The sequence below is a fragment of the Leuciscus leuciscus genome (assembly GCF_965113295.1).
Source record: "Leuciscus leuciscus genome assembly, chromosome: 3".
NCBI lineage: Eukaryota > Metazoa > Chordata > Actinopteri > Cypriniformes > Leuciscidae > Leuciscus > Leuciscus leuciscus.
This window is the reverse complement of record NC_138727.1, coordinates 59272927-59285946: the sequence shown is the minus strand read 5'-3', so window position 1 is coordinate 59285946 and position 13020 is coordinate 59272927. Positions and strand designations below refer to the sequence as shown.

The 13020-nt window shown below is 36.8% G+C and overlaps 1 protein-coding gene across 7 annotated transcripts in view; it reads right to left on the bottom strand.

The window, feature by feature from the left end:
* LOC309493701 (polymeric immunoglobulin receptor-like) overlaps positions 1-13020 on the bottom strand; it is a 72957-nt gene that overhangs the window by 11474 nt on the left and 48463 nt on the right. The window contains exons 1-4 of one of the 7 annotated variants that reach the window (XM_082162907.1): positions 11185-11959; positions 7649-7966; positions 7226-7552; positions 6515-6718 (exon numbers count right to left, since the gene is read on the bottom strand). The exons of 3 other annotated variants lie outside the window; for them this stretch is intronic. In XM_082162907.1, the coding sequence (XP_082019033.1) occupies positions 6515-6718; positions 7226-7552; positions 7649-7966; positions 11185-11362 (1027 nt within the window). In that variant the 5' untranslated portion in view covers positions 11363-11959. Of the gene's footprint in view, positions 1-6514; positions 6719-7225; positions 7553-7648; positions 7967-11184; positions 11960-13020 lie in introns of those variants that run through there. 3 more of the 7 variants (XM_082162901.1, XM_082162903.1, XM_082162902.1) reach the window with 3 other exon arrangements.

Sequence of the window (13020 nt, the reverse complement as noted above, 5' to 3'; positions counted from 1 at the left end):
TCTTTCTTTCTTTCTTTCTTTCTTTCTAACTAATCTTTTTACTTTCTTTCTTTCTTTCTTTCTTTCTTTCTTTCTAACTAATCTTTTTACTTTCTTTCTTTCTTTCTAACTAATCTTTTTTCTTTCTTTCTTTCTTTCTTTCTAACTAATCTTTCTTTCTTTCTCTTACTTTTCTTTCTTTCTTTCTAACTAATCTTTTTACTTTCTTTCTTTCTAACTAATCTTTCTTTCTCTTACTTTTCTTTCTTTCTTTCTAACTAATCTTTTTTCTTTCTTTCTTTCTTTCTTTCTTTCTAACTAATCTTTCTTTCTTTCTTTCTTTCTTTTTCTTACTTTTCTTTCTTTCTTTCTAACTAATCTTTTTTCTTTCTTTCTTTCTTTCTTTCTAACTAATTAATCTTCTTTCTTTCTTTCTTTCTTTCTTTCTTTCTTTCTTTCTTTCTTTCTTTCTAACTAATTAATCTTTTTTCTTTCTTTCTTTCTTTCTTTCTTTCTTTCTTTCTAACTAATCTTTTTACTTTCTTTCTTTCTAACTAATCTTTCTTTTTTCTTTTTCTTACTTTTCTTTCTTTCTTTCTAACTAATCTTTTCTTTCTTTCTTTCTAACTAATCTTTTTCTTTCTTTCTTTCTTTCTTTCTTTCTTTCTTTCTAACTAATCTTTCTTTCTTTCTTTCTAACTAATCTTTTTACTTTCTTTCTTTCTTTCTTTCTTTCTTTCTAACTAATCTTTTTACTTTCTTTCTTTCTTTCTTTCTTTCTTTCTAACTAATCTTTTTACTTTCTTTCTTTCTTTCTTTCTTTCTTTCTTTCTTTCTTTCTTTCTTTCTTTCTTTCTTCCCAACTATTATTTCTTTCTAACTAATCTATCAATCTAACTTTAACCTACTTTAAACTTCTAACTTCTTTAAACTTCTTCAAACTCTCTGGTCAGGCTTTCTCAAGCCAACTTAAAGTTTGTCTCAACAAACTTTTTTTTCTAGTTGTTTTTGGAGCTCTATCGATTTGATTTATAATTCTTGATTTTTCTCTTTAAACTCGCTTACAACGAACATTTTCTACTTTTCCTCACTGAGAAGCACTACTGCTCAAACCTCATAGTTACAACGCGGACTGTTGAGCAGACGCGTCTCAAGCCTATTAGTGATCCAACGCTGCATACTCTTAAAGGTTACGTCCGTGGATCACGGCTGAACGCGTCTTCTCCACACTCACTTACAAACAAACATTTTTTTTTTTTCGCCTATCGTGCGTCTACTCTACACCCCTACCACTAAAAAACCTAAAAAACCTCATAGTTCCAACGCGGACTGTTGAGCAGACACGTCTCAAGCCTATTAGTGATCCAACGCTGCATACTCTTAAAGGTTACGTCCGTGGATCACGGTTGAACGCGTCTTCTCCACACTCACTTACAAACAAACATTTTATATCCAAGATTATATCCAAGACTTCAGTCATAAATTAGTATTAATATTGATAGCATCACTGGTAGCTTCGTTGCTAACTCACTGTCCATCTGTTAAAATGGCGAATATATCAGATGTAAGTAGTCTACCGTTTGGTGCAGGTGAGGACACATTTGAGCTGCACGCACTGCAGTCTGAGCTGGAAGCTGTTGAGAAACAGATCCACAACCTTTTATTGAGACAGGCCGAGCTGAGAGACCGGTGTTTGGCTCTTGAAACATCACGCGCCGATGCACACAAATCAGTGTTTAACGTTACTAACCTGCTGACTCCGACCGCGTCTACTCCGTGCGTTCCTCAGCATCGGTCGCAATCAGCCATGGTCTCGTTCACTCCGGCTCCAACACGCCACCACGAAGCCTGGGTGGTTCCGCAGCGGAAGACGCGAGTCAGGTTTAGACCAAGACTTTCTCCGACCCTCCCGGTTTTCGAGTTATCCACACAAAACCGCTTCTCCCCTCTACGCGAAACAGAACGCGATGCTGTGATCATCGGCGATTCCATCGTTCGGCACGTACACGCTACGTTAGGTAAAAGTAAGGTGCAAAGTCACTGCTTTCCTGGTGCTCGTGTTTCTGAAATCGCTGCTCGCGTTCCCGAGATCCTGAACGGTGACAAGCGCGTCGGAACTGTGGTCCTGCACGCGGGAGTGAACGACATCAGGCTGCGCCAGACGGAGATTCTGAAGAAAGACTTCAGGAATCTAATCGATACGGTACGCAGCACATCACCTGAAACAACGATCATTGTGTCAGGACCGCTTCCCACGTACCGACTAGGGCATGAAAAGTTCAGCAGATTATTTGCGCTAAATGAATGGTTAATGTCATGGTGCAATGAGCAGAAACTGCTCTTTGTAAATAATTGGAATCTGTTTTGGGAGCGTCCTAGGCTTTTCCGTGCTGATGGCTTACACCCAAGCAGATTCGGAGCGGATCTTCTGTCAGATAACATCTCCAAAATGTTAAATACCCTTTGACTAGTAACCAAAAGTCCAAATCATAGACTCTGCTGCACCAATTCAACTGATATAAATACTAGTGTAGAACATTGCATAGAAACGGTGTCTATTCCTCGTTTAGTGAGATCAAATAATAAATCTAATGCAGGATCTAGGAAAAATCTAATTGTTATTAAAACAGAAAATGTTGCTATTAGTAAACAAAAACTATTTCTAAAGCTAGGTCTTCTAAACATTAGATCACTCACACCTAAGGCTGTTATTGTAAATGAAATAGTCACAGATAATAGCTTCGATGTACTTTGCCTTACTGAAACCTGGCTTAAACCAAATGATTATTTCGGTATTAATGAGTCTACTCCTCCTGGATACTGTTATAAGCATGAGCCCCGTCTGATTGGTCGTGGCGGAGGTGTTGCAACCATTTATAAAGATATTCTAAATGTTACTCAGAAAACGGGTTATAAGTTTATTTCATTTGAAGTACTTGTACTAAATGTTACGCTCTTAGATGTTAGAAAAACATCCCTATTATCTCTAGCCTTGGCTACCGTATATAGACCGCCAGGGCCTTACGCTGATTTCCTAAAAGAGTTTGCAGATTTTCTCTCAGACCTATTAGTCAATGTCGATAAAGCATTAATTGTTGGAGATTTTAACATACACGTAGATAATCCAAATGATGCGTTAGGAGCTGCGTTTACAGCAGGGTTCACCAATCTCGGTCCTGGAGGGCCGCTGTCCTGCAGAGTTTAGCTCCAACCAGCTCTAACACACCTGTTTGAAAGTTTCTAGTATGCCTAGTGAGACCTTGATTAGCTGGTTCAGGTGTGTTTAATTGGGGTTGGAGCTAAACTCTGCAGGACACCGGCCCTCCAGGACCGAGATTGGTGAACCCTGGTTTCAGATTTATTAAATTCATTTGGGGTCAAGCAAAACGTCACCGGACCAACTCATCGTCTTAATCATACACTCGATTTAATTATATCACATGGAACCGATCCAACCGATATAGATATCATTCCACAAAGTGATGAAGTCACTGATCACTACATGGTAACTTGCATATTACTTACTGCTGTAATATGTCATGCGGCGTCGCGTTATCAACCAGGCAGAACAATCCTCCCATCCACCATAGATAATTTCTCAAATTGCTTATCTAATCTGTCTCAGCTGCCGCCTGAACCCAAACAAACAGATGAACTAGAAGAACTAACTAGCACTATGAGCACCATTCTCTCTAGAACATTGGATGTGGTTGCACCTATTAAATTAAAAAAGGTCAGAGAGAAAAATAAAGCACCATGGTATAACAATACTACGCATGTTTTAAAGAGAGAAACCCGTATTTTAGAGCGTAAATGGAAACAAACTAATTTAGAGGTCTTTAGAATCGCGTGGAAAGACAGTATGTCACGTTATAAAAAGGCCCTAAAAGCTGCCAGGGCTGAGCACCTCCGCAAACTAATAGAAAACAACCAAAACAATCCAAGGTTTCTATTTAACACCGTGGCTAGACTAACAAATAAACAGACGTCACCCGAACAAAATATCCCGTTACAGTTCAGTAGTAATGATTTCATGAACTTCTTCACTGAGAAAATAGAAAGCATCAGAACCACAATTATAAACGTTCAATCTTCAATCGCGCCTTATAATTCAGCTTCAATTATCACCACGAAAGAACAATTACAGTGCTTTACAACTATAGAACAAAAAGAGTTAAATAAACTTATCACTTCATCTAAAACAACAACATGTTAATTAGATCCTATACCAATTAAACTACTGAACGAAGTGTTACCTGTAGTGGAAGAGCCTCTCCTCAATATTATTAACTCGTCTTTATCTTTAGGTCATGTTCCAAGAACATTTAAACTGGCAGTTATAAAACCTCTCATTAAGAAACCACAATTAGATCATAATAATCTAGCAAATTATAGACCCATTTCAAATCTTCCATTTATGTCTAAAATATTAGAAAAAGTGGTGTCCGCTCAACTGGGCTCTTTCTTGCAACAAAATGATATCTATGAAAAGTTTCAGTCTGGATTCAGACCGCATCATAGCACTGAAACTGCGCTCGTTAAAATCACAAATGATTTACTTTTAGCTTCTGACCAAGGCTGTATCTCAATACTAGTTTTACTTGATCTTAGTGCTGCGTTCGATACTATAGATCACCCAATACTCTTAGATCGACTACAAAATTATACTGGTGTTCAAGGACAAGCACTAAGCTGGTTCAAATCATACCTATCTGACCGCTACCATTTTGTCTATTTAAATGGAGAAAAATCGATCATAACTCCAGTAAACTATGGAGTGCCGCAGGGATCTGTATTAGGCCCTCTGTTATTTTCAATATATATGATGCCACTTGGAAATATTATAAGGAAACATGGAATTAGTTTCCATTGTTATGCTGATGACACTCAAATATATATTTCATCACGGCCGGATGAAAACGCTACATTTTCCAAATTGACAGAGTGTGTTAAAGATATAAAAGATTGGATGACGCGTAATTTTCTTTTATTAAATCCAGACAAGACAGAGGTAATACTTATCGGTTCAAAAAACCGCCCACAAAACCTCGCACAATACAACTTTAACATCATAGGATGTCCTGTTACTTTATCCTCTACAGTAAAAGACCTGGGTGTTATACTCGATTGCAACCTGTCTTTTGAAAATCATATTTCATATGTTACAAAAACAGCCTTTTTCCACCTTAGAAACATTGCTAAGCTACGTAATATGCTATCAGTTTCTGGTGCAGAAAAGTTAGTTCATGCATTCATGACCTCGAGACTGGATTACTGTAATGCTTTATTAGCTGGTTGTCCTGCATCCTCAATAAACAAGCTACAGTTAGTCCAAAATGCCGCCGCTAGAGTTCTTACGAGATCAAGAAAATATGATCATATAACACCGATTTTATCATCACTGCATTGGTTACCTATAAAGTTCCGTATTAATTACAAGGTATTGCTACTGACTTATAAAGCCCTAAACGGCTTAGCTCCAGTCTATTTAACGGATCTTCTATCGCCCTATAATCCATCGCACTCTTTAAGATCACTAAATTCAAGGCTTTTGGTCATACCTAGGATATCCAGAACCACCAAAGGAGGGAGAGCATTTTCACATTTGGCTCCAAAACTCTGGAATAGTCTTCCTGATACTGTTCGTTGCTCAGACTCGCTCTCCCAGTTTAAAACCAGATTAAAGTCGCATCTCTTCAGCCAGGCATTCATATAATCCTACAGTTCAAACTACAATCCGGCCTCTATCCAATGCCAGAGGAGAACTGGCCCCCGACTGAGCCTGGGTTCTCCCAAGGTTTTTTTTTTCTCCATTAGGTCACCTGATGGAGTTTTAGGACACCATTAGGTCACTTGATGGAGTTTTTCGGTTCCTTGCCACTGTTGCCTTTGGCTTGCTCAGTTGGGGATATTTAATTTAATTTTATCAATCAATAAATTCCTCTTGAAACAAACTTTGTTGTATTATTTTAATTTAATACCGTGAAGCTGCTTTGATGCAATCTGTATTGTGAAAAGCGCTATACAAATAAACTTGACTTGACTTCACTTGACTCAGTTAAACACGTTTTCTACCAAAGTTTGATCTGGCACCACAAAGAGGAATTGACCCAGCAAAAGCGACGCTAAATCTGCACCGGTGATGGTTTAAAGAGACAGTAACACAACGTCACACACTGTGAAAACCCAATAAACATTCCACAATATTTTGCTATTGAGGATGGAAGTGCGGGATCCTACCAAGTCAAGAGTTATAAGTTATAATGTCTTTCAACCAGCAAATTCACTGAGTCCAATATGTAAACAAGAATGATTGGGTTATTATTATGGTTGTTGTTGTTGTTGTTGTTAATAATTAACGATTTAAAATTGTATTTAAATTAATAAAATATTACAATTAAATTTATTATTTAATTTAGAGGTGAAATATCATGTATTTTTATGTTTAGTAATATATTTCAGCCACTAGGGGGCGTCAGGCCTCCTCACAAGCTTCGCCCATTGATCACATGTTTGTATTTCAGCACAAGATCACAGGCTGATGTGGACACACCTGTGAACGGTGAAGTTTCGACTGATGAAGAGGAAGCAGATGATGATGATGATGATGGTGGTGGTGATGATGGTAATGGTGGTGATGGTGATGATGAGGATGATGATGGAGAGGATGTTGTTGGTGATGATGTTGATGATGATGATGATGTTGTTGTTGATGATAATGGTGATGATGTTTGAGGAACTTCAGTATATAAAACAATAAAACAATGAATTTCTAAAGGATGTTTTTTTCACACACAGAACTTGACATCTCTTTTCTCATGATTTCTTACTGATGTAATTCACACATTCATTACCCAGAATTCATGTTTGCTGACACACAGACAGAGAATCGTGAGCTGTTAGTTTGAGTTTCCAGAACTGAAGCCTGTGGTTTCACACTGAATAATACAGTATAGCAGAGTTACTGATGAACACTGTTAAACTAGAGTTAACTATAGTAAAAGTGTGGTAAAAGGACTCAGTGCAGTTTCTCATTGTTCAGAACAGAATCATTGTTTTACACAAAGCTGCACTTTTACCTTTATAAACTACAAACATATAAACTGTAGTTTGTTTTTATACTTCCTCTTTTTAACTGTTTGTGGTTTTGCTTTGTTGAACAGAAAGAACATCCAAATTAAATCCTGTGGTTAAACAGAATCAGCTGCAAACATGACACATGACACACAGTGATCTGCATCCGTACCTGTAACATTGATCAGGACTCGTGTGATGAAGATCTTGTGTCCTTGATCAGACTGAACTCCACACCAGTATTCTGAATCTTCTTCAGTCACATGACTGATGCTTCCCGTCAGGAGCTGCTGTTCTCTGTCATCATACAGCCGGATCTTTCCCTCATCCCTCCATCTTCTGCTCTCCTTCACAGACGTCTCTTTAGCACAGAGATCAGCTCCAGATCTCCAGCACAGAAACTTCACATCATGAATGTGGGATTGTGGGTATTTGCAGTTGATGTTCACAGATCCTCCTGCAGAAGCTGATAGACTGATGCTCTTCACACAACAATCCTCTGTTTAAGATCCAGATAAAGTGCAGCAATGTTACAATCACCAGATATATTCATGGATTCTGTCAAATAATGCATAAATGACTGAAAGCAGCTCACCCTTCTTAATGTCCAGATTAAACTCAGAGAAGAAACTGTAATCTTCAGAAACTTTGACTATAATCTTATATTCTCCAGAGTCGTTCTCATTCAGATCTCTGATAAACAGAAGTAAGAGTCCTGCAGATCTGTCATTATAAACGGAGAATCGTCTGTCATGTTTCCATTCTGCTCTTCTGTTAGTGTTTATTACAGTAAAACACTGATCTGCTGCAGTTTTACAGACTTCTTTCACAGGATTTGTGTTTTTCATCTCATATTTGTAGTTTATCAGGACGTGTCCTCCTGAATATCCTCTCACTGTCCTGATTTGTTGACCTGCAAAACACAAAATAATTTTTTATTTTTTTTCAATGAGATTCAAAGACACACACACACACACACACACACACACACACACACACACACACACACACACACACACACACACACACACACACACACACACACACACACACATTGTCCTGATTTGTTGACCTGAAAAACACAAACCCAGATCATTTGTCATTTTGTTCTCAATATAAACATATATCTGCTCACTTTGCTGCAACATTTATCAATGCCGGTCAAGATTATGAGTGTAAATCTTACATCGGGAGACAAAAAAGGTTGTTGATGGCGTCTGTAATGAGTTTCACGTAGTACGGTGTACATTTTAGGACATCCTCAGACCTCAGACATATGAAGACAAGGCATCATGCCTCAGACTAAAAGGCTTCAGTCATTGGACAAAACGGCATCGCGCGTCAGACTGAAAAGCTTCAGGTCTCAGGAAAAACAATGTCAGGTGTCAGGTCTCGTACAATTAGGCATCAGACGAAACAGCCTCAGACAAAAAGGCATCAGACTAAAAGGCATCGGACGAAAAGGACTCAGACTAAAAAGCATCAGACGAAACGGACTCAGACTAAAAGGCATCAGACGAAACGGACTCGGACGAAACGGACTCAGATGGAGTTTGGAGATTCGCATTGCCCCGCCCCATGTGACATCACATGTACGCGGTTCATAGCTCGAAAGAACGCTTTACTTGATACATTTCTAAAGTCTCTAAGGTTGATTAAAAACAAGAAAAGTGACAATGTGATAATGTTTCCTCTGTGTATGTCTTTTATTTATTTATGTATTTTATATAATGTGAAGCTTTACATATACTTGATATAATTTAATTCCTGTAGAAGTTATATGTCCTTTATATCCGCTTGTTATCTTATACATATTCAATAAAAGTAAAAAAAAAAAAAAAAAAAAACGCTTTACGATAGTTTGCCAACATACAAGCTATAGTTGAAATATGTCATCTAACTTTTTAAACGTGCAAATAAAACTCGTGAAATGCATGTTCTCTTCTGCATACAGCATAATTAGTGTAACATTTAATTAAAGCATATATATATAGGCTATATATATTATATGCTTTAATTAAATGTTAAAACATGCACTCGCGAAATGCATGTTCTCTTCAACATAATATATACAGTACAGGCCAAAAGTTTGGAAACATTACTATTTTTAATGATTTTGAAAGAAGTTTCTTCTGCTCATCAAGCCTGCATTTATTTGATCAAAATGTAATATTGTGATATTACAATTTAAAATAATTGGTTTTAAATTTATTATACTTTAAATTATCATTTATTTCTGTGATGCAAAGCTGAATTTTCAGCATTATTACTCCAGTCTTCAGTGTCACATGTGACATCCAGTCTATCACATGATCCTTTAGAAATCATTCTAATATTCTGATTTATTATGAGTGTTGGAAACAGTTCTGCTGCCTAATATATTTGATGAATAAAAGGTTAAAAAGAACTGCATTTATAAAAAAAAAAAAAAAAAAATCTAGATCTAGAAAAATCTAGAAAAATATTTATGGTGTGGCGAGAGGGGTGCAGGAATTTTTGAGGGGTGGCAACATATGGCAGACGTATATATACTGAATTTAATCACAGTTAAATTGGCCATAACTTTTAATTCCTTGCTGCCAAATGGGGTGATCCGCCCCTGCTTCTTTACTATCACTTTTGATCAATTTAACACATCCTTGCTGAATAAAAGTATTGATTTATTTCAAAAAAAGAAAGAAAAAAAATTACTGACCCCAAATTACTGACCAGTGTATATTGTTGTTACAAAAGATTTATATTTTTAAAATATTTGCTTCTTTTTTTTTTTTTTTTACGTTTTATTCATCAAAGTATCCTAAAAAAGTATCACAGGTTATGAAAAAATATTTAGCAGCAGAACTGTTTCCAACTTTGATAATGAATCATCATATTAGAATGATTTCTAAAGGATCATGTGATAGACTGGAGTAATGATCCTGAAAATTCAGCTTTGCATCACAGAAATAAATGATAATTTAAAGTATAATAAATTGAAAACCAATTATTTTAAATTGTAATAATATATCACAATATTAAATTTTGTTTCTGTATTTTTGATCAAATAAATGCAGGCTTGATGAGCAGAAGAAACTTCTTTCAAAAACATTCTCTCTGTCCTAGCATGTATCCCATATATCCCCCCAAAAAAAATAAAATAAATTGTATATGTTTAAAAATCTTTGGCCTGTATATATATATATGTATATATATATATATAAATATATGTATGCTATGTATATATTATATGCTTTAATTAAATATTAAAACAGTGTTAAAATCACTGCTTAAAATCCCTGCTTTATTGAAATGTTACACTAATTAAGTTGTTTACAGAAGAGAACATGCATTTCGCAAGTTTTATTTGCACATTTAAAAACTTAGATGCCATATTTCAACTAGCTAGTTTGTATGTTGGCAAACTATCATGGAGTTAAAGCATTCTTTCGAGCTATGAACCGCGTACATGTGACGTCATATGGGGCGGGGCAATACGAATCTCCAAACTCCCTCTGAGTCCGTTTCGTCTGATGCCTTTTGGTCTGAGTCCGTTTCGTCCGATGCCTTTATGTCTGATGCCTTTATGTCTGATGCCTTTTAGTCTGAGTCCGTTTCGTCTGATGCCTTTTAGTCTGAGTCCGTTTTGTCTGATGCCTTTTAGTCTGAGTCCGTTTCGTCTGATGCCTTTTTGTCTGATGCCTTTTCGTCCGATGCCTTTTAGTCTGATGCCTTTTTGTCTGAGGCTGTTTCGTCTGATGCCTAATTGTACGAGACCTGACACCTGACATTGTTTTTCCTGAGACCTGAAGCTTTTCAGTCTGAGGCGCGATGCCGTTTTGTCCAATGACTGAAGCCTTTTAGTCTGAGGCATGATGCCTTGTCTTCATATGTCTGAGGTCTGAGGATGTCCTAAAATGTACACACGTACACATGTGTACCTGAAGCTTTTCAGTCTGAGGCGCGATGCCGTTTTGTCCAATGACTGAAGCCTTTTAGTCTGAGGCATGATGCCTTGTCTTCATATGTCTGAGGTCTGAGGATGTCCTAAAATGTACACCGTACACATGTGTTATTACGGCAGTAATTACAGTCAGTGTTGAGTATTGTGATGTTGTGGAGATCATCATGAGTTTGAGGGTCTCAGTTACTCACCTGTTATAACCTTCAGATTCACTTCAGTGTAGGGATCTCTTCCAAACCTTTCAGTTCCACAGTAGTACGTCCCAGAATCCTCTTCTCTCAGATCTCTGATGGTCACACTGAAGACTGCTGAACTTGTGTCATCATACAGAGAGAATTCCTTTACAGATTCCATTACAGATTTGCGCATAACTTTTGCGATTTTTCTAAATGTCGACAAAAAAACGATTTCGAAATGATGGTTTCCATTAACCGATGTTATGCGACTAAAACTTCATTTTTTCCTCTCGCGATCAGTAAAATCATTCCAAAAACCATGGCAACGGACGTTGGTATATTTATGTACTAATCCCAGCCACTGCACTGGCCAATATTATTAATCGAAGGAGATGTATGTGTGTTTTCCAAACATCAATGGCAAGAAACGACCCTTATTATACTTGAGAGCGGCTCATATGAGGTGTTTCTGGGTGTTTCTCCCTCATTTCTGCTTCGAGGTCTTGATTGTGGCATTTATTTTGAGGTTTAGAATCCATTATTCCTGTAATTATTTTGTCTTTTATGAGTTTAATAAAGAACTCTGTCTCGTATTCTGTCCAAACACACCGCGTCATCTTCGTCAGGTGACCTGCAAATGCGCAAAAACTGTTTCCATTGCAGTTTTGCGAAATATTTCTTTTTCAAATTGCCTGAAAAACCACCTCATGCAAGCGTAAAAACTTTCTTTTTTTTGCGATAAATGCGAGTTTTTGCTAAATTGATGTGCTGCAATTCGGCGTATTTTCAATTCGCAATTTGAAGGGTAATGGAAACGCGGCTAGAGAGAGAGAGAGAGAGAGAGAGAGAGGGGAGGGAGAGGGGGAGAGAGAGAGAGACAGAGAGAGAGAGAGAGAGAGAGAGAGAGAGAGAGAGAGAGAGAGAGAGAGAGAGATTTTCTCAGAGGAGTCAGCTCTTTTCCACAGACTCCTCTGAGATCTTTGGTAAATCCTCTAGAAAAGGAGATTTTCCTTTATTTTCCAGCTTAAGTTCACTTTTGTACAGGGATTGATAAAAACTCATTGCTACATCCCGAATCTGTCTGGGATTATACAGTATAATAAATTGCCATCCTCAGAATGTAGGGCATGAATTAAACGTTTCTGCCCATTTTTCTTCTCACGACCAAAAAAATACTTGGAAGGTGCATCCATCTGATCAATGTTTAAAAAATGAGCACGAACTAAAGCACCTTGTGCCTTAAACTCCAACAGCTCTTTAAGTTCGGCTTTTTTCCTAAAACAAGTTTCCAAAATATTACTATCACCCGAGGTTTGATACAACTTTTGTAGATCTATTCATTGTTTTTCACGAAATTCTACAGAACGATTAAATTCTTTTGTAACATTTCGAGTATATTGTTGTGTGAATTGCTTTATTTGTACCTTTCCATAATCCCACCATTGCTGTAAGGATTTAAAAGACGTTTTCGTTTCTTTAAAAGATTTCCCAAAAAAATTAAACGATTCAATAAATAATTTATCGTTTAAAAGACTCGTATTAAAATGCCAATAAGCACTTTGGGATTTCACTGAATTTAAAATAAACTTACAACTTACCATACTATGATCAGTAAAAGACAAAGGCGTGATAAAATAAATAAATTTAAATTATGTTTAAATATATAAAATCTATCTAATCTTGCCAGTGATATATAATTATCACGCATATGAGCCCATGTGTATTGTTTTTCATTACCATTTATCATTCTCCAAATGTCACATAAATCATATTTCTCAATCAGATGAATTAACCTCTTACGTGAAGCCATATGAGGTTCAACATGATTTCTGTCCATATCCAACTCAGTAG